At 40.2% G+C, this 26,705-nt stretch overlaps 1 protein-coding gene across 2 annotated transcripts in view; it reads right to left on the reverse strand.

Moving 5' to 3' along the window:
• Positions 1–26,705, reverse strand: part of NOX4 (NADPH oxidase 4) — a 318,054-nt gene that overhangs the window by 180,598 nt on the left and 110,751 nt on the right. For both annotated transcript variants that reach the window (XM_029602293.1, XM_029602294.1), the window contains exons 9-11: positions 6,725–6,950; positions 2,748–2,912; positions 2,281–2,343 (exon numbers count right to left, since the gene is read on the reverse strand). In XM_029602293.1, coding sequence (XP_029458153.1) covers positions 2,281–2,343; positions 2,748–2,912; positions 6,725–6,950 — 454 coding nt within the window. The remainder of the gene's footprint in view (positions 1–2,280; positions 2,344–2,747; positions 2,913–6,724; positions 6,951–26,705) is intronic.

A 26,705-nucleotide genomic window follows, 5' to 3' on the forward strand; every position in this document is an offset into this window, starting at 1 on the left:
TTTAAATGTATCACCTAATAACTTCATTGAATGTTTCCCAGTCTTTGCACTTTTTGAAAGAGTAACAACTGATTCACATTTACCTGTTCCAATCCACTCATTTTATAGACCTCAAACAAATCTCCCCTCAGTCATCTCTTTTCCAAGCTGAAGAGCCCTATTCTCTTTAACCTTTCCTCAAAGGAATTGTTCTTTTTCACTGAACTCCTATCTAAACCAGAATGTCCCTGCATTCGTAATCCAGGACTGCCAGCTCTGCCCCCAGGATTATAATCCATAACATATCGGGCTTGGTGGTGTGTCCGTCAGGGCTCGCGCATGTTCCCCAGCCCGATGGATAGCGCAGGCGGCTCCCTGACTGCCTTGGAGGCTCAAACACGCCATATAGCGGACATGTGACAACACCAGCTACAACAGGTACGAAGGACAGCGGCCATCGCGGGACAGGAAGAATATAGCAGAGGAGACCCCGGCATGCCGCGAACGGAGCGTGTCCCGCTCTGTTCACAGCGAGGATGAAGGCCCGGCGTGCTATTTGCAGCGAAAAGGGAAGGCCCCCGTGAGCCACGATCGGCGCGCCCGGGCCTTCATCTTCACCACAGAGCGTGTGCCGCGGGACACGCTCCGTCCGCGGCATGCTGGGGTCTCCGCTGCTATTTTCTGCTCATGGGGAAAATGGAAGGCCCCCCCCGTGTGCAGTGAACGGCGCGCCGGGCCTTCATCTTCGCCGCGAGTCCCGCGGCATGCAGGTGAGAATGTGTGTCGGGGAGGGGAGGGTGAGAGAGAGCAGGAGGGTGTGAGAGAGAGCATGGGGGGATGCCGGTGAGAGAGAATGTGTGTGTGAGAGAGGGGGAGTGACAGAGAGCATGGTTGGTGAGAGGGGGATGGGGAGGGTGTGAGAGAGAGCATGGGAGGTAAGAGAGGGTGGGTGGGGGGATGCCGGTGAGAGAGAATGTGTGCATGAGAGAGGAGAGGAGGTGCGGGGGAGCGCGAGAGACAGCTTGGTTGGTAAGAGGGGGAGTGCGCGGGATGCTTGAGTGTGGGTTTCAGAGAGGGAGCCTATATGAGGGGATGTGTGTGTGTGCCAGAGCGCAAGAGCGCCTCTATGAGGATGGGCGTATGTGGTAGGGGCACTCTTGCACAGTGAATTTCTAGGGAAATTCTGCTTAAAACAAGAGCAGATGTGCCAATAAAAAGGCTCGCCACCCAGGCGTAGAACGGGTACGGTTGCTAATTCCTTATACCACAATATTTTTTTTCTCTCTAACCTATCCGCTCTTCCTGATGAAATCACCTGCTGCAGGTTCTCTGGTTATTAGATAACATACCTTGCCTGAATTAGGTTTGAACCTGGCTGCCACAGCACCTCCTGCAGGTCCCAGTTAAACTATGACATGCTCAAATAATTACATTTTTTTCCTCTCTGGTACATCCAAAGTTACACTAAAATATTGTCTGGACTTCAGGTTGAAGTAGAAACCTATTATCTCAGAGGGGGACAACATTATCTCTAAGGTACACCACTATCTTCAGCCATTATAAATCATCATTTCCCATCAATTAAGTTGTTATCCATTTGTGACAACTGTTATCAAGTACAACACTATATATAGTCCAACTGAGATTTAATATTAAATACACATGTAAATGTGTTACATATTGCAGCTACTGTGGCCTTCACAATGCTTACATACAGCTATAGATTAAATCAATAGTATTCTTTTAGCCTTGCTGATCTGACTCACAACAGAAAGTTTTCCATTTTACAAAAGTAATGTAAAGAATCCATTGTGACATATTACTGGATTACCACCCATTAAAATTGTCAAGATATATATATACATATATACATACACACACAGCAAAAGACAATGAAGAAAAGAGATCTAAACAGTTAAATGCAACACAATCATTGTTCTAGTCTATTTTACTGACCAAAAAAAGAAAATCACAAAAAAGGCGAGAATAATTCTGCATCAATATTTCCAGACAAATGATTTCAGAACCACTTGGTTTCAAAGCTATTTTGTTTATATTCAAGCCAACACAATGGAGTGAACATTTTTATTTTCCCTGGTGTGGAATGAAGGCCAAGCAATCATCTTCACATTCCAAATTAACTGCATGTAGCAATATTCAAACAGCAAACAATTGTCACTTCCTTCTATGTTTGGAGATGGCATAATAAGTGCATCACGAGTTGCTCTTGGAGGGATTTTCACTGAAAAGGGAATATGTTTTCACAGAGAACAATAACTCAGAGTAAAAAGGAATTCTTACCATTGTCAGGGAAAATGGATGATTATCCAGCGCTGATACTCTTGGGCAGTGTAGAGTAATGTACTGTAACGAATCATCCAAACAAAAGCAAAATGGATACAAATTGCATTTATAAAAGATTACTATTTTAATAATCTAATATTTTATGACTTTAACAATCATTTAAATATATTTTTTTAATTTTATAGCATGTATAACACACTGTATATCTTATGTGTTCACAGTATATAACCATTACTATATTTTGTACATCATAAACTGTGTTCAGGTCCAGATTATTGTACAGGGTCTCTCTCATATTAAAAGGTCAACAGAAACCAGGCATAAAAGACATATTGTTAACATCTGAAAAAATGACCTTTTGCGATCTCAAAAGCTCATTATCAAATCTTTTATTTTTTGGTCCTTCATAAAGCACATCTAACAGTTCTAGACCTGTTGCATTGTACAATGTGCTATTAACTCACCTGACCAGGCTTTGCATTAAAATTTTCCTTTGTCATCCGAACTTCAATGACATTGCAAGGGTGACTTGTTACAGAGGTTATAGTGACAGGTCTAGTGCTTCGAATGTACCTGTAGAGTCTTTCAGCACAATACAAGCACATGGGTCCAGAAATCCAAAGCCAGATCTACAGTGGAATAACCAACATTGTAATTATCAGCAATGATATCCTTGATTACTGTCCAAAACCTATGCTGGTTTTATGTACCCTGGTTCTCATAAAATAAATATAAATCATATTAGATTTTTCCCACAGTAAGCCAGAAGTAAAAAGAGTTTGCTCAGATTAGTCACTCATTATACTGAATCGCAGTACCTTATGTAAAATCATTACTGCCCTGCAATTCCACAAAAGCACGAAGTGAACTATCATAGCAGCAAAATCCTCCATATTCTGCTAAATGAAAATAAGGTTGGGTATACCTCTAAATGCTCAATAAACAGTAAATACTTTTCTATCATTTAAACAGCTTTTTTGTTCATACCACATTTGGTGGGGGTATCAACAGAGCACTCTGTGTTCCATTTTAGTACAATGAACTGTTCAGCTGTCATATGCATAATGTACAGTTTCCTGTTTTCAGAAGTGGATTCAATTGTTCTGGTTTCTTTAAAGGGACACAGTAATATTCATTTTAACTGAAAAAAATATCTATTCATAACCTGATTGCTAGTGGCTGGTACAATCGTCATTGGCAGTATCCCTAGACTGTCCAGCAGTTGTCTCCCACAAAATTGTTAATATAGTATTTCACCATTGCTGTGTAATATATCAAAATATAAGAACATGCCATACTGGGTCAGATCAAGGGTCCATCAAGCCCAGCATCCTATTTCCAACAGTGGCCAATCCAGTCCATAAGAACCTGGCAAGTACCCAAAAACTAAGTCTATTCCATGTTACATTGCTAATGGCAGTGGCTATTCTCTAAGTGAACTTAATAGCAGGTAATGGACTTCTCCTCCAAGAACTTATCCAATCCTTTTTTAAACACAGCTATACTAACTGCACTAACCACATTCTCTGGCAACAAATTCCAGAGTTTAATGTGCGCTGAGTAAAAAAGAACTTTCTCCGATTAGTTTTAAATGTGCCCCATGCTAACTTCATGGAGTGTCCCCTAGTCTTTCTACTATCCAAAAGAGTAAATAACCGATTCACATCTACCAATTCTAGACCTCTCATGATTTTAAACATCTGTATCATATCCCCCCTCTCTTTATTTGCACTTCATTTACTGACTGTAGCCATTCATACCTGACTCATCTCAGAGGGGTTTAGCCCTTGGGATTCTTTTACAGTAGGTGTGGCTAACTCCAGTCCTCTAGAACTACAAGCAGACTGACCACCTCTAATTCCTCTACCATGCTCCTAACCCAGCAATAAACAAAGTTATGGTAGTATACCTTTTCTTTTGGGTTTTACTAGGGAAAGATTACAGGAAAATGTTAAGTAAATCTGCTGCAATCCAGAGATTATGCCAGCTACTAATAATCAAGTCATATGCAAAAATATGTTTATTTTGCAAATACAGTAGCCTTTATATTGTTCACTGTAATTAAAGTCAGAAGTCTTACATTTTGTAGCCTTCTACACCTCATTTATAAACTTTATTTAAAATATTTCTTGACTATCTATCCAAATGTGATCACCCTAAGTAGTGTACAATTAGATTCCATTTCAACAATAACAAATCTACAGCACAAACAGCCATAACATAACTTAAAAAAAAAAAAAAAAGAAAACAATAAAAGCCCCAAGTTCCTCTAACTTGAACCATGCTTTTAACCTTTCCCTAAAGGTCAAATAGCTGGATTCAGATTTAATATGAAGGAGCAACTTGTTCCAAAGTTGAGGGTTAACAGTGGAAAATATATGGCCACATAGTCTCAGTTTCCTAAGAGGTTTATTATGATGGGATTACATGCATCTCAGTCTCAGGGGAACATAACTATCTACTGGGAGCATATCAGTGCAACTTATTCTGAGGATACGAAGACTCAATACTTTTCAAAAATTTAAAGGCCAGAGGGAACAAGATCTTAAATTGCATATAACTTATTATTGGCAGTTAGTGCAATCTAAGAAATTCTTTTTCACTCAATGTACAATTATGCATCTGCCAGAGGATGTGATTAGTGCAGTTAGTGTAACTGGTTTTAAAAAAAGGTTGGATAAATACTTGGATAAGTCCATGAACTGCTATTAATCAAGTTGAATTAGGGAATAGCTACTGCTATTACTGGCATCAGTAGCATGGGATCTATTTAATGTTTGGGTACTTGCCAGGTACTTGTAAGCCTGTATTGGCCACTGTCAGAAACAGGATACTGGGCTTGATGGATTCTTGGTTTGACCCAGTATGGCAATTAATCTAGAACATTCTGGAACTCACCCCCTCAAGTAATGAGCAATTAATATACCTTAATATATCTCAACCATTCTCTGGAAGCAATTCTATAGCAAAGAGTGACAACAGTGCAAAAAGCAATTAGTTCTACTACTTTCAAGTGTCCAAACTATTTCCTAAGATAATGCCATTCAAAATTCATCTAGGTTTACTGAAGCACTGTAATTAGGTATAGGATTACCAGACCTAGCAACATGAAAATTGTTACCCATCTGTACATCATTGCCACCAGCCACTGTGAAATCCTTAGCATCCAAAGGAAGAAGTCTCAAACAAATTGTGCTCTGATTTTTCACTTTTTGTCAAAAATTGCACACAATTTGTACTATCAGGAATCCCATCCATTGCAGAATCATTTACAGAAATCACCCTGGTAACGTTTGGTAGTAGAGAATAATTCACAACAGCTCCTATCAGCTTTTTCAATTAGCACAGTATAAAAGTGTTTCTTTGCTTTTTACAAATATGGAATATATGTAAGCTTAGACCCTTCAGTCTAAGCTTACATATATTCCATAGGGGTAGGTTTTCAGGGGTTACGTGTGTGTCTTACATACACTGTAACAATAAATTTACATAAGATATTTAAAAACTCTCTCACTTCTGTGAGCTGATACACAATTAGTAACCCAATAGAAGATAACAAAAACTTAAATGAAACAGAATCAGCCACCTCAGATTTTGTCAGACTCCAGTAATCTTTAATCACACCCCCACACCTCCTCTCCTCTTTCCCAAATGGTAAGAGCCATAAGAACAGTAACCATTGGGGGGAAACCAGCTAATTACAACACCATCAGTCTCACAGAGCCACATTTAGGAGATAAACTTTCATATCTGACCAATGAATGCCCACTTCACTATAAAAGCAGGAGCACAAAGATTTCATAGTGAGGTTGATATTCAAACGCCATTTAGATAACTTAAAAATTATTCATCTAAATGGCAAAACTGGCATATTCAGTGACTTATCCAACTAAATTCTAGCCCGAAAACTAGTTATCTGGGTAAAATTTAGCTGGATAAGTTAGGGATAATTATTCAGCTGATCAGGCCACAAACCGTTCCCAGAGATAGCCTGATAAGTTTATCAGGCTATCTTTAAGATAGCTGGGTATATTCAGCAGCATGACTGCACCACCAAACATATCCTGCTAGTTAGCAGGATAAAGTTATCCGTCTAACTAGCCAAGCCGCACAGCAGCTGAAAATGGACCCCTTAATATAAAGCACAAGTAGAAGAGTCTTATCTATATTTTGTACTGAAAATATCAGCTGCTTTGCAATTAGTCCTGAAAGTGATGTGCACTTGGATCCTGGAGGCAGGGAACATGACTGGTAAAAAGTGTACAGAAAGGAGTCTGTCTGCAAACAGGTTTCTCTTTCTACTATAAACCATCAAGGGATTTTGGATTCACCTACTGAGACTATTGGGTAGGTGACAACAGATCCAACAAATCTCACAAAAAAAAAAAAAAAAAACCCAGAAAAAAAGAAAGTCAATGCAATTTGGTACAGTAGCTACTACCTCTGGGAAATGAGGCTGGAACTTGGGCTCCTCGGTGCAGATTTTCCTCGTGTTGTTATTCAAAAATGGTTTTGGCTCTTTAAACCTCTCCGACAAGAGCAGAGGTGCATATTTGGGAAGTCCAGCCACATCAGGCGGCACCGGAATGCCATTCTGAATTGTTCTGTTGGGCATGAAGCAACCAGGTGGATGTGCCTCTAAATTAGTCTGATACTTCAGCACTCCTCTAGAAAAAAAAAAAGATACAACTTTATAAAGTAAGTGGAATCAGCTTTCACTTTCAGCTTATTAGATATGTTTTTAGCTGCTATCCCAACTGCTCAACATTAACATTATAACCTTTTGTCAATCTCAGGCTTTAAAAATAATGAAAGCTTTGTCACTTGAGGACTACAATACCTCGATGCCTGTGGTGCTTTGTGCAATGATCAAAATCGGCAGGAGAAGCTACGATTCAGAGCTTTTTGCTCATGTAAAAGATTTTAGACAATTGAAAGCATTCAGGTAAAATTACCGTTAAAAAGCCTGCAAGTCATTTTGCTGGCACAATTTTGAATCAGCACATTCTTTGTCCAAAGCTTTTAATTTTCTACAAATCCACAGGAAAAAAGTGTGCAAACCAAATTTTAAGGAAAATTTACAGTGGGTCTTTTGTCCTCAATAGCTACATTTCAGGATCTAAGATTTCTAGGGAGAAGTGACATAATAACATAGCAGATGATAGCTGAAAAAGACCAATTGGACTGCCCCATTATTCCTGTCTACATTACTAAGGAGGTAATTTTCAAAGGAGTTACATGCTTAAAAATACCATATACTGCAGCCGTTTTCAAAAGTTCATTTACACACACATAATTCAGTCCTATGGAGTGAATTTTCAAGAGTTAATTTTCAAAGGAGTTACAGTATGCATGGAAACGTAGCAATTTTCAAAGTTGATTTAAGTGCATAAATATATTTGAAAATTACCTCTGGTGGATATATCCCATCTGCCAGTGATAGAGCAAGACTGCATAAATGATATCACTCCAATCAAGCAGTTTTGTATCCACCTTCTATACCATACCATACATCATCCCCTATTTCATTCGCATAGCAATTCTCCTCCCAATCCTAACTACAAAGTTTTATAATAATTTAAAAATGCCTGTACATCTAACCTCCAAGGTCACTGTGGCCTTTCTAAACAGTTCCCTGCACCACCAACCTGCTGTGAATATGTAACTGGTGTCTGGGGATTTGTAGTTGTATTTACAGATTTCATATTTAATAATGATCATATCCTAACATTTTTACACACAGAGATCAGCAGTCAACTCACAGTTCATCATTGAGTTTACATAGTCTAGGTCCAGCTGATTGTGACTAGTTCTATACAACTTACTAGAGAGATCAGGCTGTGGTTGAAATGCCAGACAGATCTGACTGAATCCCTAATTTGTAGCTTATTAGAACCCAGCTACTTTCATTTGCCATTTAATCCTTACTCTTAAGTTGTGGTTGCCTAGTACTATCCAAACTACCCCCATGGCTTGCAGTATTGGTAGGTTGTGCTCCTGCAATTTCATTCAAATGTACTCTGTACTTGTCAGATGCTTTTCTGAAGTTGCTATTTTAGTATCCACCATCCACTAAAGGAGGGTGTTTTAACATCTTTTCAATGACATCTTTTCAATGAAAAAATATTTCTTAATATTGCTTTTGAGTCTACCCTCTGGAAGCTTCACAGCATTAGAGATGTGCATTCATTTGAAAGGAATAGGTAAAACATAATGCATGGGACCCTATTTGTCTCATTCATGCCCCCCTGAAATGAATGGAGGTGTCCCACAAATGAAGTATTATTTATTTATTTATTTATTTTAAGTTTTTCTATACCGGCATTCGCAATAGATATCGCATCATGTCGGTTTACAATTAACAAGTGGATAGGTAACAAACAAGGTAAAAAACTAACATTTATCTTAATAATAATAATAATAGTTGTAGTAATAATAATGATAAAAACATTAAACAAGAGAAGGTTAAGGTATGCAGTTACAATAAAACAAGGGAGTAATACAACTTGGAGCATAGAAAAGAAGCTGGGGATTAAATAGAGAGAACGTAAATGCCAGTCAATGTGCTTAAAGCATTAATGAATTGTCCTTGTGAGGTAGGGATATTAATTATGCGGTAGAGATATTAATTACCATGAATAAGGCAAAGTCTGAGCGCCTAGTTAATAATGGAATAGGATCAGTTTAGTTCAGGAAAGGTTTTCAGGAATAGCCACGTTTTGAGTCTTTTCCTGAATGTGGGCAGGCAGGGTTCCTGTCGCAAATCTGGTGGGATAGAGTTCCACAGTGTTGGTCCTGCAGTGGAGAAAGCCCTGTCTCTGGTGGTTATGTGCCTCATGGATTTGGAGTGTGGTACTTGTAGTGTTTCTCTATAGGACTCTCTGATTGGTCTGTTGGATGTCAATTTTTTGAGAGGAATTTGGAGGTTGAGACCGCACCTTGAATACTGTGTACAATTCTGGTCGCCGCATCTCAAAAAAGATATAATTGCGATGGAGAAGGTACAGAGAAGGGCTACCAAAATGATAAGGGGAATGGAACAACTCCCCTATGAGGAAAGACTAAAGAGGTTAGGACTTTTCAGCTTGGAGAAGAGACGACTGAGGGGGGATATGATAGAGGTGTTTAAAATCATGAGAGGTCTAGAACGGGTAGATGTGAATCGGTTATTTACTCTTTCGGATAGTAGAAGGACTAGGGGACACTCCATGAAGTTAGCATGGGGCACATTTAAAACTAATCGGAGAAAGTTCTTTTTTACTCAACGCACAATTAAACTCTGGAATTTGTTGCCAGAGAATGTGGTTCGTGCAGTTAGTATAGCTGTGTTTAAAAAGGATTGGATAAGTTCTTGGAGGAGAAGTCCATTACCTGCTATTAAGTTCACTTAGAGAATAGCCACTGCCATTAGCAATGGTTACATGGAATAGACTTAGTTTTTGGGTACTTGCCAGGTTCTTATGGCCTGGATTGGCCACTGTTGGAAACAGGATGCTGGGATTGATGGACCCTTGGTCTGACCCAGTATGGCATTTTCTTATGTTCTTATGTTCTTATGAGCTGAGAATGTTGATGAATAGCTTTGAAAATAGTGGTTATGGACTTATATATGATTCTGTAGTGAATTGGCAGCCAGTGCAGGTCTTTGAGGATTGGTGATATATGGTCTCTTCTCCGTGTGTTAGTTAATATTCTCGCAGCCGTGTTTTGAACCATCTGAAGGGGTTTCGTGTGAGATGAAGGGAGACCTAATAGCAAAGAGTTGCAGTAATCTAGTTTAGAAAATACTATTGATTGCAGAATGGTTCTGTATTCATGAAAGTGGAAGAGAGGTCTTATTCTTTTTAAGACTTTTAAATCTCATTTGTTTAGGTTTCCCATTCATTTCTATGGCCCATTGAAGTCTATGGTTCTCTGCAAAAGATGCAACTAATTACAGCAACCAGCCCTTTCCTGTGTGACCTCAGCAGCTTGTCAGAGCTGAGTCAGGGCAAGTTGGCAAGGAAACCATAAATGTAGCAAATCCTTGAAGGATACTAATGAAACAGGAGTTAGGGCATCCCAACAGAGAGGTTCCAATAAAAGCAAACGTAGTCCATGTGCCTATATGTAAAAAGTCACCGAAGCTAATGATTGCCAAATTATCACTAACAACTGAAAAGCAGGTTGTTAATACAAACAAAAAACACACTTTGAAATGTTTGTATGCCAATGCCAGAAGTCTAAGAAGTAAGATGGGAGAGTTAGAGTGTATAGCAGTAAATGATGAGATTAACATAATTGGCATCATAGAGACTTGGTGGAAGGAGGATAACCAATGGGACAGTGCTATATCAGGGTACAAATTATATCGCAATGATAGGAAGGATCAACTTGGTGGGGGTGTGGCACTTTATGTCCGGGAGGGTATACAGTGCAACAGCATAAAGATCATATAAGAGACTAAATGCTCAGTAGAATCTATACGGGTAGAAATCCCATGTGTGTCTGGTAAGAGTATAGTGATAGGAGTATTCTTCCGTCCACCTGAACAAAATGGCAGTAGAGGAGGACCGGAAGGCTCATCTTCATACTGCTCCCAGCATCCCCCGGGAGAGGCATCCAGCGGTCAGCGCAAGCGATTCAGGGATTGACTTCTACAGCCCCAGCTTCCAGAGGCCCCGCACCCTTTGCAGTAGAGGACCGGAAGCATGCGCAGTTAGGCGCACGATACTCAAACCCTTCAATTAACTGAGTGAAGATTAATTTAACTGTGGTTAGAAAGGATTAGTAAGTATAGTTTCAGAAATCTTTGGACTTATAAAAGTTTGGTGAAAGGTGAAATAGAGGGATATATTCTTTAGAGTTTGTATGTGTCTGAGGTAATAAGCAAGCTAGAGATAGTTAATTCTAGTGTGTTGTTCCCACCCAATCAACCATTGATTTTTAGGCACGAGACACTTTTTCATTAAAAATCAATCAGGGTCATCTAAATCATACTATTGTACCACCCCTTATTGAAAGTTTAATCATCCCCTTGTAGGACACTAGCTGATCAATTAGTAAATTCACTTGTAAATTTAAAGTACTCATTCCAACTCTCTTAGAATCCTAAACTTAACTAGGAACTCAACAAAATTAAGATGAAGGCAGCAGTCCAGCAGCAAGAGGGGAGCTTTCCAGTCTTTTGCATTGAGTGTCACGTGTATAATTTTTTTACCCACCAGTGACAAATCATATGTGTGTACCCAGTGCAAAGAGCTCCTGTCTCTCAGGGAACGAGTCCGATCTCTGGAGGCTAGAGTGGCAGACTTGGAGGAGCTGAGGCAGACAGAGAGGTACATTGATGAGACCTTCAGGGACATAGTAGCCAAGTCCCAAATCCAGTCTGGTAGCCCCAGTACTGCCTTGTATCAGAAAGGTCTCCCAGTTGGAGAACATCACCCTGATGTAGCAGGAAGGGATTCTGTAGCAAGGACCTGCTCTCCAGGTGATGTATTGTCTTCTTGCACTGAGGACAAGTCTCCCAGGGCTACTGCCCAGGAAGGAAGGGTTAGGCTGGCCATCATAGCTGGTGCCTCAATTATTAGAAATGTAGATAGCAGGGTGGCTGGTGGACATGAGTACCACTTGTTAACTTGCCTGCCGGCTGCCATGGTACATGTGAGCACAGACATCATAGGAAAATGTGGGAGAAAGGTTCTGGAAGTCAAATTTAGGATTTTAGGTAAAATGCTGAAATCCAGAATCTCCAGTGTGGCATTCTCTGAAATGCTTCCTGTTCAACGTGCAGGTCCCCAGAGGCAATAGTACTAGAACTGAAGACCCAAAACAAAGCTGAAAAAGAGAAACTAATCACAATATGGAGATTCAGCTGTGTCAGGAACTCTATAGAAGTATATAGTGCAACAGTCATAAAATGGCTACAGAATGCTTGTTGGCTTATATTATGAAGCCTGTGAAGCACTGGGCTTATCTAATCATAGGTTGCTAAAACACTTAATATGCACCATCCAGGGCTCAATCTGAAGTGCAGACACTGTGTGAAGTGAAAGAACTAGTGCATGCCCTTATCTTAATCCACATGACAACGGACAGTCCTGAAGTATATCCTCCGACACCACAGTGTTTCGGAGTCTAACACTCCTTCTTCAGGAAACTCCAGGTGATAAAAAGTCGTCCGTGAAATTCTGCGTAGAAAGTAAACAAAGAGCTCTTATAGGATGCCTGCCGGCTAATATATTACAATAGCACTGGACTTGGAAATCAAAAAACTTACTTGATGGTTATATTTGGTCAGTCCATTAAACTAGAAGCAGCATCTGCTTTATGCGCTGGAGAAATGAAAATTTGAGGAGAATGGTAATATTAGTTGAGCAGTGATACTTGTGAAAAATTACTGTCCAATAATATGGGTTCTTGCGTGCGCTATCAATTCGCAGCCTGCCAGCGTTCCGTTCAACAGCTGACAGCTTGTGTGCTGCGAAGACGCCGAATTTGTAGTGCCAGACGTCATTTCCTGTCACTGTTCGGCAATCGAAGGAATCCCTTTAAATTCAGCATCTTCGCGGCGCACAAGCTGTCAGCTTTGGAACGGAACGCTGGCAGGTTGCGAATTGATAGCACACGTAAGTACCCATATTATTGGACAGTAATTTTTCACAAGTATCGCTGCTCAAATAATATTACCATTCTCCTCAAATTGTCATTTCTCCAGCGCATAAAGCAGATGCTGCTTCTAGTTTAATGGACTGACCAAATATAACCATCAAGTAAGTTTTGATTTCAAAGTCCAGTGCTATTGTAATATATTAGCCGGCAGGCATCCTATAAGAGCTCTTTGTTTACTTTCTACGCAGAATTTCACGGACGACTTTTTATCACCTGGAGTTTCCTGAAGAAGGAGTAATAGACTCCAAAACACTGTGGTGTCGGAGGATATACTTCAGGACTGTTTACTTTATCCGTTGTCATGTGGATTAAGATAAGGGCATGCACTAGTTCTTTCACTTCACACAGTGTCTGCACTTCAGATTGAGCCCTGGATGGTGCATATTAAGTGTTTTAGCAACCTATGATTAGATAAGCCCAGTGCTTCACGGGCTTCATAATATAAGCCAACAAGCATTTTGTGGCCATTTTATGACAGTTGCACTATACACTTCTATAGCGTTCCTGACACAGCTGAATCTCCATATTGTGATTGGTCCCCAGAGGCAGGCAGAGCTCCAGAGTTTCAATGCATGGATGAGACAACTGTGCAGAGAAAAGGGATTAGGTTTTGTAAGGAACTGGGGAAATTTGGGGGGAAGGGGGGAGACTTTTTCGAAAGGATGGGCTCCACTTTAAACAGAGTGGAGCCAAGCTGATGGCACTAACTTTTAAAAAGGAGATAGAGCAGCTTTTAAAGTAGAACAAGGGGGAAAGCAGTCACTCAGCAGTGCATTGTTCAGAGGAATGTATCCTTGAAGGATACTAAAGAAACAAATGAGATAAAAGGAAACGTAGTCCATGTGCCTATATGTAAAAAATCATGTGAGCTAAAGATTTCAAATTATCCCTAACAACTGAAAAGCAGGTTGTTAATACAAACAAAACACACACTTTGAAATGTCTGTATTCCAATGCCAGAAGTCTAAGAAGTAAGATGGTAGAGTTAGTGTATATAGCAGTAAATGATGAGTTTGACATAATTGGCATCACAGAGACCTGGTGGAAGGAGGATAACCAATAGGACAGTGCTATAACCCTTGTGCTTGTAAAAAAAAAAAATATATATATATATATCTTTTATATTTTATTTAAATTTTATTCCAATTCTTTACCTTTTTTTTTCGCTTGTTAATAATTTTAATTGGAAATGTTCTTTGTATTAGACTATGGAAATGTATTTCCTGCTATTCTGTTTAATGTAAACCGGTATGATTTACATCGGATGTAAGAATGTCGGTATATAAAAATTAAAAATAAATAAATAAATAAATAAATATATCAGGGTAAAAATTATATCGCAATAATAGGGAAGATCAACTTGGTGGGGGTGTGGCACTTTATGTCCGTGAGCATATAGAGTCCAACAGGATAAAGATCATACAAGAGACTAAAGGCTCAGTAGAATCTATATGGGTAGAAATCCCATGTGTGTTGGTTAAGAGAATAGTGATAGGAGTATACTACCGTCCACCTGGACAAAATGGTCAGACAGATGATAAAATGCCAAGAGAAATCAGGGAAGCTAACCAATTTGGCAGTGCAGTAATAATGGGAGATTTCAATTACCCCAATATTGACTGGGTAACTGTAACAACAGGACATGCTAGAGACAAAGATCTTGGATGTAATAAACAACTGTTGCATGGAGCAATTGGTGCAGGAACCAACGAGAGTGGGAGCTATTTTAGATTTAACTCTTAGTGGAATGCAGGATTTGGTGAGAGGTAAGGATGGTGGGGCCACTAGGCAACAGTGATCATAACATCATCAAATTTACTCTAATAACTGGAAAGAGGACAATAAGTAAATCTACAGCTCTAAACACTAAGGGGCAGATTTTTAATATTACGTGCGTATGTTATAAAATACGGGGGTCGGCGCTCACAAGAGGGTGCACACTTGTACACCTTGTGCGTGCCGAGCCCTAGGGGAAGCTCGATGGCTTTCCCCGTTCCCTCCAAGGCTGCTCCGAGAACTTTTTTTTTGGACCCCCCCACCTTTCCCCTATCTAACCCACCCCCCAGCCCTACCTAAATCATTCCCCCTATCTTATTTCGTTGAGTTACGCCTGCCTCTGGCAGCCATAACTTGCGCAGGCCCCAACACAGACCGCTGTGTTGGGGCACTCGGCCACGCCGCCAGACCGCCCCGGGCCACCACCATGTCCACAGACACGCCCCCCGGACCGTGACCCCGCCCACGGACCGCCCCTTTTCGAAGCCCCAGGACATAAATAGGCTCGGTGCACGCAGGGGTAGATTTTCGGGGGGTTATGCGTGTATCTTATGTGCGTAACCCTTTGATAATCTACCCCTAAATTTTCAAAAAGGAAACTTTGATAAAATGAGGAAAATAGAAAAAAAAAAACTCTTTGCTTCAGTGTTTACTGAAGAGGATGTTGGGGAGATACCTGTTCCGGAGAAGGTTTTCATGGGTAATGATTCAGATGGTCTGAACCAAATCATTGTACAGCTAGAAGATGTGGTAGGCCTGACTGACAAACTGAAGTGCAGTAAATCACCTGAATAGGATGGTATACACCCCAGGGTTCTGAAAAAACTAAAAAAATGAAATTTCAGATCTATTTATAAAAATTTGTAAACTATCATTAAAATCATCTATTGTACCTGAAGACTGGAGAGTAGCTAATGTAAAAAGGGCTACAGGGGCGATCCGGGAAACTACAGACCAGTTAGCCTGACTTCAGTGCCAGGAAAAATAGTGGAAAGTGTTCTAAACATCAAAATCACAGAACATATAGAAAGACATGGTTTAATGGAACAAAGTCAGCATGGCTTTACCCATGGCAAGTCTTGCCTCACAAATCTGCTTCACTTTTTTGAAGGAGTTAATTAACATGTAGATAAAGGTGAACCGGTAGATGCAGTGTATTTGGATTTTCAGAAGGCATTTGACAAAATTCCTCATAGAAATGACGACAGAAAAAAAGACCAATCGGCCCATCCAGTCTGCCCAGCAAGCTCCCACACTTATTTTCCCATACTTATCTGTTTCACCAACCACCAAGTTCAGGGCTCTTGTTGGTAACTGTTTCAAATTTCCTGCCATCCCCTGCCATTGATGCAGAGAGCAATGTTGGAGTTGCATAAAAGGTGAGCATAAGGCTTAATGGTAAATAGTAACCACTGCATCAAGCAAGTTACCCCGATGCTTGTTTACCCAGACTGCACAGATCAATGTCTTGTTGGATGTTGTCTGAATGTAAATCCTCTTTTCCACATGCTGTATATGCATTCAAAGTGATGTATCAGACTTAATTGGTTTAGGGTAGTAACCGCTGTAATAAGCTACCCCCATGCTTATTTGTTTACCTAGACTGTGAAGTTAAGTCCTTGTTGGTTGTTGTCTGAATGCAAATCCTCTTTTCCACATACTATAATTACACAATGTTGGGTTCCATATTAGGTGCTACAACCCAAGAAAGAGATCTAGGCATCATAGTGGATAACACATTGAAATCGTCGGTTCAGTGTGCTGCGGCAGTCAAAAAAGCAAACAGAATGTTGGGAATTATTAGAAAGGGAATGGGGAATAAAATGGAAAAGCTCATAATGCCTCTATATCGCTCCATGGTGAGACCTCACCTTGAATACTGTGTACAATTCTGGTCGCCGCATCTCAAAAAAGATATAATTGCGATGGAGAAGGTACAGAGAAGGGCTACCAAAATGATAAGGGGAATGGAACAGCTCCCCTATGAGGAAAGACTAAAGAGGTTAGGACTTTTCAGCTTGGAGAATAGACGGCTGAGGGGGGATATGATAGAGATGTTTAAAATCATGAGAGGTCTAGAACGGGTAGATGTGAATCGGTTATTTACTCTTTCAGATAATAGAAAGACTAGGGGGCACTCCATGAAGTTAGCATGTGGCACATTTAAAACTAATCGGAGAAAGTTCTTTTTTACTCAACGCACAATTAAACTCTGGAATTTGTTGCCAGAGGATGTGGTTAGTGCAGTTAGTTTAGCTGTGTTTAAAAAAGGATTGGATAAGTTCTTGGAGGAGAAGTCCATTACCTGCTATTAATTAAGTTGACTTAGAAAATAGCCACTGCTATTACTAGCAATGGTAACATGGAATAGACTTAGTTTTTGGGTACTAGCCAGGTTCTTATGGCCTGGATTGGCCACTGTTGGAAACAGGATGCTGGGCTTGATGGACCCTTGGTCTGACCCAGCATGGCATATTATGTTCTTATGATAAATTTCAGGAAGAACTTGTGAGACTGGAAAATTGGGCATCCAAATGGCAGATGAAATTTAATGTGGATAAGTGCAAGGTGATGCATGTAGGGAAAAATAACCCATACTATATAGTTACACAATGTTAGGTTCCATATTAGGTGCTACTACCCAAGAAAGATATCTCGGCGTCATAGTGGATAACACATTGAAATCATCGGTTAAGTGTGCTGCAGCAGTCAAAAAAGCAAAGAGAATGTTGGGAATTATTAGAAAGGGAATGGTGAAGGGAAAATGTCATAATGCCTCTGTATCACTCCATGGTGAGACCGCACCTTGAATACTGTGTACAATTCTGGTCGTTGCATCTCAAAAAAGATATAGTTGCGATGGAGAAGGTACAGAGAAGGGTGACCAAAATAATAAAGGGGATGGAACAGTTTCCCTATGAGGAATGACTGAACAGGTTAGGGCTGTTCAGCGTGGAGAAAAGACAGCTGAGGGGGGATATGATAGAGGTCTTTAAAATCAGAGTTCTTGAATGAGTAGATGTGAATTGATTATTTACACTTTTGGATAATAGGAGGACTAGGGGGTACGCCATGAAGTTAGCAAGTAGCACATTTAAGTCTAATCAGAGAAAATTATTTTTCACTCAATGCACAATTAAGCTCTGAAATGTATTGCCAGATGATGTGGCTAGTGCAGTTAGTGTAGCTGGGTTTAAAAAAAGGTTTGGATACATTCTTGGAGAAGTCCATTAACTGCTATTAATCTTGTCTTAGGGAATGGCCTCTGCTATTACTGGCATCAGTAGCATGGGGTCTTCCTGGTGTTTGGGTACTTCCCAGGCTCTTGTGGCCTGGTTTGGCTTCTGTTGGAAACAGGATGCTGGGCCTGATGGACCCTTGGTTTGACCCAGCATGGCAATTTCTTATGTTCTTAACCAACAAACAATGTAGGAGAATTAGGCTGAGATCCAAACAGCAAACATGGAGGCACCAAGCCTCCCATGCTGGTATATAATGGGCATGGCTGGTAGGCATATCAACAGCATAAGAACATAAAGCTTACCACAATAGGTCAGACCAAGGGTCCATCAAGTCCAGTATCCTGTTTCCTACAGTGGCCAAGCCAGGTCACATGTATTTGGCAGGATCCCAAGGGGTATATAGATTCCAAGCTGCTTATCCCAAGAACAACTCCCAAAGTGGTAAATCAGCTGCATGTCAGGTTAAGCAAGTGGCAGCAAGATACCTAAAGTAATATATCAGAGGCATGGCAGGTAGGCATAGTAAAAACAAAACCCCTAAGTTGGTACATCTGGGCGATAGCAGGTAAGCAGATTAACGGCAAGGCCTTCAAAGTGCTTTCAGTCATCTTGTAACTCACATGGAAATTCGAGAAACCCAAGCAAAGGCTGAATGATTTTCAAAATGACCAGCTTTTCCCATAACCTCTGGCATCAGCCTTGAGTAATGAGGACTCACGATATCCCATGCCATTAAGAAGACACTTTTACCAGACATGCTGACTGATGGGTAGGAAAGATGTCACCTTGGCTAGGCCAGCCTTTGTATATGTATATGCCAACACATCTGTATCCATGTCCTTAATTGTCTCTACATTTATCATTTCACAGAAATTTCTGCTGTGGTGTCCTTTGCTGGGGTGGGCTGAGGATCTCTATTGCCAACTGATTTAACTATGGCCTATGTCAGGAGAGATGGTTCTTTGCAGGCTATGTGGCTTTGGTGTATACATGTAAGGGAGGACGTTGTAGCTGACAGGGTGCTACTCCCACCTGCACTACTCCCTAAGGTGGCCACTCCTCCTGTGCTAACATCACCACCCTGCCCCTGGTACTCCTTTTCACACACCCTAGCTACCAGCACATAAGAACATAAGAAATTGCCATGCTGGGTCAGAGCAAGGGTCCATCAAGCCCAGCATCCTGTTTCCAACAGAAGCCAAATCAGGCCACAAGAACCTGGCAAGTACCCAAACACCAAGAAGATCCCATGCTACTAATGCTAGTAATAGCAGTGGCTATTTTCTAAGTCAACTTGATTAATAGCAGGTAATGGACTTCTCCTCCAAGAACTTACCCAAACCTTTTTTAAACCCAGCTACACTAACTGCACTAACCACATCCTCTGGCAACAAATTCCAGAGCTTAATTGTGCGTTGAGTGAAAAAGAATTTTCTCTGATTCGTTTTAAATGTGCTACTTCTTCATAAATGTGAGATGCTGAGACTGGAAGGGGGGTGGGGTGGGGTGGGGTGGGATGAGACTCACTCTCACCTGTGGATCACAAAGTGTAGCAAGCATGTATGTATTGTTTTCTGTGCAAGGTTTCAGTCTCTCTTGTACCTGCTGCTGCAAGGAGCCCACAAACCTCAACACCTCTGCTTTCATTCCCTCTTGCTGAGGGAAGCCCTCCAAATTTTCCTCCAGAATATGTATTTATTTATTTATTTAAAGTCTTTTCTATACCGTCGCTAAGTTATACACCATTGCAACGGTTTACATGTATTTACCAAATGCCTCATCACTATTCAATAATTATGCTCCAAGAAGTCATCCACTCCTATCTCTGTTTCTGGGAACAGATCATGAAATGAGTGTCTGCTATTCCACTAACATCTATAATATCATATAGGTAAAAATCCAGGAGGTGCCAACATCTTGAATCAGATGCTTGTGAGGCATCTTGAATTCTTCCTGCTCATTGCAGATAAGCTGCCCTGCCTTCACTCTTCTATGGAAATGCCCTGCTATTTTCTAACATCTCTTTCAGGTCTTTCAAGGATGGATTCCTGTTGTCATTGGGACTCAGCCCCAGGGCATCTGTAACTTAAGAACATAAGAAATTGCCAAGCTGGGTCAGACCAAGGGTCCATCAAGCCCAGCATCCTGTTTCCAACAGAGGCCAAACCAGGCCATAAGAACCTGACAAGTACCCAAACACTAAGATCATCCCATGCTACTAATACTAGTAATAGCAGTGGCTATTGTCTAAGTCAACTTGATTAATAGCCATTAATGGACTTCTCCTCCAAGAACTTATCCAAACCTTTTTTGAACCCAGCTACACTAACTGCACAAACCACATCCTCTTGCAACAAATTCCAGAGCTTTATTGTGCGTTGAGTGAAAAAGAATTTTCTCCGATTAGTCTTAAATGTGCTACTTGCTAACTTCATGGAATGTCCCCTAGTCCTTCTATTATTCAAAAGTTTAAATAACCGATTCACATCTACTCATTCAAGACCTCTCATGCATCAAGTATATATTGCAATAGAGTGCACTGCTCACCTCACTGGTGTCAATGGAGAAAAAAATAATCACTGCACTGCTGCAACTTCAATCTCTACATTGTGAAGAGAAAAAAATCAATCAGAAGCAGTGCACTGCTTGTCTTTCTGGAAGAGAGACCATTGCAGCAAAAAGAAGATCAGAAGTAGCCCTTTATCAGTGTCAAATCCTAAAGTTTGTAACATTTTTAAAACTCTGTGAGAGCTTCTAATAGCACATCCTTCTCTGTCAAGAGCTAGAGAAGGAATTCAGAAGGATATCAGCATCACTTGATCCATGTAGCAACTATAGGCTATTTTTGAACGTTATTTCATTGTGATTTGTCTTGTGTGGTTTGCCTCGGCTTTGGCAAAGCTGTGAGGTCATACAGACAAAAGTTTGTTGCTATAGTTACTAGCAGGGATTTTTGTCACAGAACATAGCCATAGACTTCAATGGGCCATAGATTTGAATGGGAAATATATGAGAAATTTTCTTTTCATTCATGAGACCCCCCCCCCTCCATTTATTTTGGGGGCCATGAATGAAATAAATAAGGACTCACTTGTTGTGTTTTACCCATTTGTCTCAAATGGAAAACTCCCTATTGAAAAGAAAGATCAATCAAAAACAGTGCACTGCCTGTCTTTCTGGCCCGATGAGTGAGACCACTACAGCAAAAAGAAGATCAGAAGCAGCCCTTTACCACTGCCAAATCCAAAAGTTTCTAACTTTTTTAAAACTTTGAGAACTTCTACTAGCACATCCTTCTCTGTCAAGAGCTAGAGAAGAAATACAGATTGTTTCTTGCACATGCTCAGACTGCTGGATTTAAGATGCTTCACTATCCTTTTCTTCAGAAGAGTCTCCATTTTTTGCCACCAAAATCAGACTAGCCAGTCTAATTTCCAACCCTCTTCCTATTATAATTTTACAAGACGAGACAATATCCATCCTTCTACAGTCCGGTGAAACCACTGCAATCTCCAAGGATGTATTAAACAAGTCCTTGAATGAACCTTCTGGAACCTCTGAATATCTTACCATGTAATTCATCTTGCCTCATCGCTTTATTCACTGTCAGTTTTTCCAGTTCTACCTACTACTTTATAAATGGCTGGCATCTACCGCACTACCATAAATATCTTGCCAGCAATCAGCCACCCATCTCCAATACATTCTATAGTGTGAATACCAAGTAGACGTATGTTTCATTTTTTCTTGGCCCTCTCTAGACATTTATTTCTCCTCTCAATATAAATAATCCTACTTCTGGCCTTCTTCCTTTTACTGACATATCTGAAAAGCTGTCACTTTGCTTTCTCTATTTAGTTATCTTTCTTCAGTTGCACCTTTACCATCTTCTTTCTGAGATCCCTTGTATGTTTTGAATGCCATTTTTGCCTCTTTTGAAATTATATCAGTTGGTTTTTTTTTACTTTTGTAATATAAAGATGTATTGCCCTTTCTCTAGCTTTTAAAAATGTAGCACGCTGTTCTACTTTCAGCCAAAAGTCCGCAACAGTTCCTGTAGTCATCTTTTCTTGCACTATTTTTCTGTGAATTTTCTCCCTTCCTGAATTTGCAAGAAATTAAATCATTGGGGAGAATGTGTTCTATTCTAATTTATATGATATATCTGAAATTCAAATGTGTTTGCCCTACTTTTGCCCAAAACAATCTGTACCTGTATCCCCATACTGTATAATTTACTATTTTTTTTTGTCAACATTTAATCTGCTCCCTAAATGAATGTTTTGTAGTTTATTTATTTAAGGTTTTTTTATACCGGCATTCAAGAACTCGTTCTCATCATGTCGGTTTACAGAAAAACAGGGGTGCAAAAAATAGAACCAAAAAACATAAATAAACGTGATGAAGAAATGCAGTTACAAATAACATGGGTAAATGAACTGGGATTGTAAGAAAATAAAGTGAGATAGAGGAGATTAATTATATACAAGTGTACATTATAAATATGGAGTCCACTATATACAGCTTCTAAGCAGAGAGATTATTGATGGTGCGTGTTAGGTGGAGTTCGGGAAGGCTTGTGAATTATTTGTAGCCGTTTCTAATTCTCTCAAATAAAAATGTGTGCACATTGAAGAAAAAGTATCAACTACATGTATTCCTTTAGAGTACAAAATTCTACAATTTATTTGTCTTGCATATTTTGAAAATGTGTCGAAGACTATCTTCTGCTGCTGGGCTTTACAATCCAAAATGGGAAAAGCTGTTTGCAGAGTACTGCATAATAGGGATGCGCACAGACAAAAATTTCATTTTTTGTTTCTCCATTTATTTTCCCCATTTTCAGAGCTATTTCATTGATTTGTTTTCTTCCATTTTCAGCAAAGTATTGCAAATAGCGTGCGCTATTTGGAATACGTTTCTGAAAATGAATAAAAATAAAAATGTGTGTGTGTTTCTGGGGCCAAATTCATTTCATTTGATACAAAATGGAAACAGGCTCATTTGTCCCATTTTCATTTCATATAAATACATTTCCCTATGACATGATAAGAATAACGTAGTGGCATGATCCTAGAGTTTCTAAGCCTGGATATCAGAAGCATGACATCACAAGATGATCATCTGGGACATTTCCAAACATGCCAACTGCAAATAACTGGGAAATTCTAGATGAGAGAAAAAAATACAGATACAATGATATCTCCTATTTAAAATTAGCAAAGATGAATAATATTGAACAATTTATATCTGAATAGAAGTATGCATGCTGCAGTGTAGCAAATGCTGAAATGGGAAGGCATATTGTGAAAGAGAATGTATTCTTCACATTGAAAATCTCATTAAAAATACTTTCTGACAGTGAGAAAATGAACATATACAGTATCTGCTAAACAATTTAAATATCATTCCTGACACACCAAACTGTTACATTAATTGCTGCAGGATTCACCGACCGTGCAGAGGAATTCCAATAACCTACACAAATAGACAGTGTGAGGATTTTGCCTTCCTTAAAATTGCCACACAGAGGCTGCAGTAAGATTTTCAATAGAGAGTTGACTTAAATAAATCATTTTTTAATGTTATATTTATTAAATGTTTTTACAAAATAAATCAAGAAAAATCGATACAGAAATGACAGCTATCATACATTTTATCTAAAAAAAAAAGTAAACAAAAAAATTGATTTAAAACATTTATATATATTGGGGCAGATTTTAAAACCTGCGCGCAGGCACAGATTTGTTCGAGCAACCCGGCAGGAACAAATCTACGCCTGATTTTATAACATGCGCGTGCAACCGTGCGCATGTTATAAAATCCGGGGTCAGCGCACGCAAGGGGGTGCACAATAGTGCAACTTGCGTGCGCCGAGCCTTGGGGAGCCCTGCTGGCTTTCCTCGTTCCCTCCAAGGCCGTTCTGAAATCTGAGTGGCCTCGGAGGGAACTTTCCTTCCACCCCCCCACCTTCCCCTCCCTTCCCCTACTAATCCGCCCCCAGCCCTATCTAAACCCCCCCCTAACCTTTATTTTATAAGTTGCGCCTGCCTCCAGGCAGGCGTAGGTTGCGCGTGCCAACCGACAGCCAGACCGCGATCCCAGGCACAGCACCAAACAGCCGCTGTGCCAGAAGGCTCCAGCCTCGCCCATTTCCCACCCCTTTTTTCAAGCCCCGGGACTTACACCTGTCCTGGGGCTTTATGCGCGATGCCGGGCCTTTTGAAAATAGGCCCGGTGTGTGTAGGTCTGTGAAAATCTGCCCCATAATAAATTAAGATGAACACAACTACATAATGTGAGCAACCAGAACATTTGGCTTCTCCCTGCATCCGCTCTCAGTACAGCAAATATCAATTCTGTTTGTAATAAAAAAAGGCCAATACTGGAATCAGAAAGGCCACAGCTTTATTAGGAAACATAACAGATGCCAAGATCCACCTAAGCATAATCAAATAATCACCTCAGTGGGCATATGTCAATCTCTAGCAGACCTCACCACCCCCAGGCCACCTGGCCAGTAAGCATAGGGCAGCACTAGCCATCTATAGGGGCCCCATCACCTCATCCCAGCAATAAGCTCTCATATCAATTGTGACTGCACCTAGTCACATCCAATCCTACAAGGGTTTCCTGGCATCAACCATCTAGTCCCTCTCCCAGTCAAATTATTCGACACCACTCTATCCCATAACCGCTCAGGTATCCCACCAACACCCACCAGCTGTGACAAAACCAGAAATAACAAAAAAAAAAACAAAAAAAAAACCACAACAATAGAAGTGCATGGGAGGGATTCAGCACAAAGGTCAAGAGAAAAGAGGCAGGAGATAGAAACTTCTCCCCTATTTTGTACTCAACCTAGCAGAACTGCCTTCCTTCCCTTGCTCCTTTGGGGTGCAGCCAATCACAAAGGCATAAAACCCTTTGCATAATTCAAAATACTCCAGTAGAGTAAGGAAGCCCTCCCCGTAGGAGCATAACTACTCTCCCAGGAACTCCCCCCTTGTGCCCACTCCTGACACAGGGACCTGGCTCCATCTGCCCTGCCCATTACCAAAAGATACAGTCTAAATAAAACAATGCAATAAAAACATAACACACTTCAAGTTAAACTTAAGAAAAGGCCATCTGAAAAAGGGTAAGCATTAAACTTTTAATGAAAAGCCTATAGTCTGATTTCCCAAAGCTTCTGTGCGAGGGCTTCTCATAATACAGCCCCGCAACCAAACAATCTCTATGATGGGTAGACAATATGAGTAATGATCCATCAAGGCTTTTACACTGGGAGGGATCCAAGCCACAAGCCACAGTAAGAAAAGAAAAAAAGGTCACAAAAATATAGTAAACACAGCTATCACATAATTAGTGAATGAAAACAACATGGAGCTATCCACATAAATTAACCAGGTACATACCCTGTAAATAAAAAAAAAAAAGAGACACAGAAAGCAACAACTGATAAAGTTTAAGCCTCAAAAGAAACTTTGGATCAAAAAAGATATACCCGGTAGTTCAATAGGTAACATGCAAATTTGAGAAACCTCTGATCCCCTAATTTGAGACATCTTGGCTTTTAAATCACAAAAAGCCCTTTTTTTTTTGGTATGGCCTTAGTCACGTCAGAAAACACCCAGATATTGGGTTTAAAAAAAAAGATTTCAGCTCCAAAAAAACCCAATGCAAATCCTGTTTCTCCTGGCTCCAAAATAAAGAGATCAATTAGGGTAGAGTTCATGGTCAAGGTATTTTCTGATCTTCCAGAAGTTCTGAAATATCTAGAGTGTCAAGACACAACTGAGTATCTTTAGAAGTTGGAAGCATTGCTTCAGCAAGTACCTTCAATACTTTCAAAAAGGTACCTCAAACAAATCTACACAAAAAGACAATGTGTGAACTGTTAGTTTGGAGAATGAACTTCTCTAAATGTTTAGTTTTAAATGTAGACACCTAGAATCTTTAACAAAGACTTTGTTAGCCTACAGCAGGGGTGGCCAACTCCAGTCCTCAAGAGCCACAAATAAGCCAGGTTTTCATGTTATCAATAGTGAATATGCATGAAATAGATCTGCATGCACTGTCCCTATTGTATGCAAATATACCTCATGCATATTCATTGTGGATATCCTGAAAACCAGGCCTAATTGTGGCTCATGAAGACTGGAGTTGGCCACCCCTGGACTACACCTTTCCTAAACTTTCCTCCAGTATTAATTTATACATGTCCAGATTGCCTTTCAGGCAAAGCATTATACAACAACAACAAAAAAATATTGCATTACAAATTAACAAAGAAGCAGCATACTTAAAATCAAATATACATACGTTGAAGCACATAATTAATAAAATGAATAATAAAGCCACAACATATAGTTCAATGATGCAATTAGTACGTCCATGGGCCAGAAACTTGGCATCAGAGATCTTCAGCTGCACAGAGATATCCTGAATTTGAGCAAAGAGGAAACATTTCACTATGGCATTGCAAATAATCTCCAGGCTGAGAGTGACAGACTTTACAAAAGACCAATTTAGGTAATTCCAGAAGCTACCTTATTCCTCCCAGGGTTACATTTCCAGATACCATCAATAACTTCTACCTGAAAAGCTCTCTTCTCCTTGGACTACTGCAACACTAGCCTCCTGAATCTTCAGGCAAGCTTGACCCTCCACAATACTTCCCCCAAGCCTTCACGTTACTTCAACAAATGCCCTAAACCCTGGCAGCCTCCTATCTCCCCCTCAAATCTGAAT

This window comes from Rhinatrema bivittatum, chromosome 5 (genome assembly GCF_901001135.1).
Source record: "Rhinatrema bivittatum chromosome 5, aRhiBiv1.1, whole genome shotgun sequence".
NCBI lineage: Eukaryota > Metazoa > Chordata > Amphibia > Gymnophiona > Rhinatrematidae > Rhinatrema > Rhinatrema bivittatum.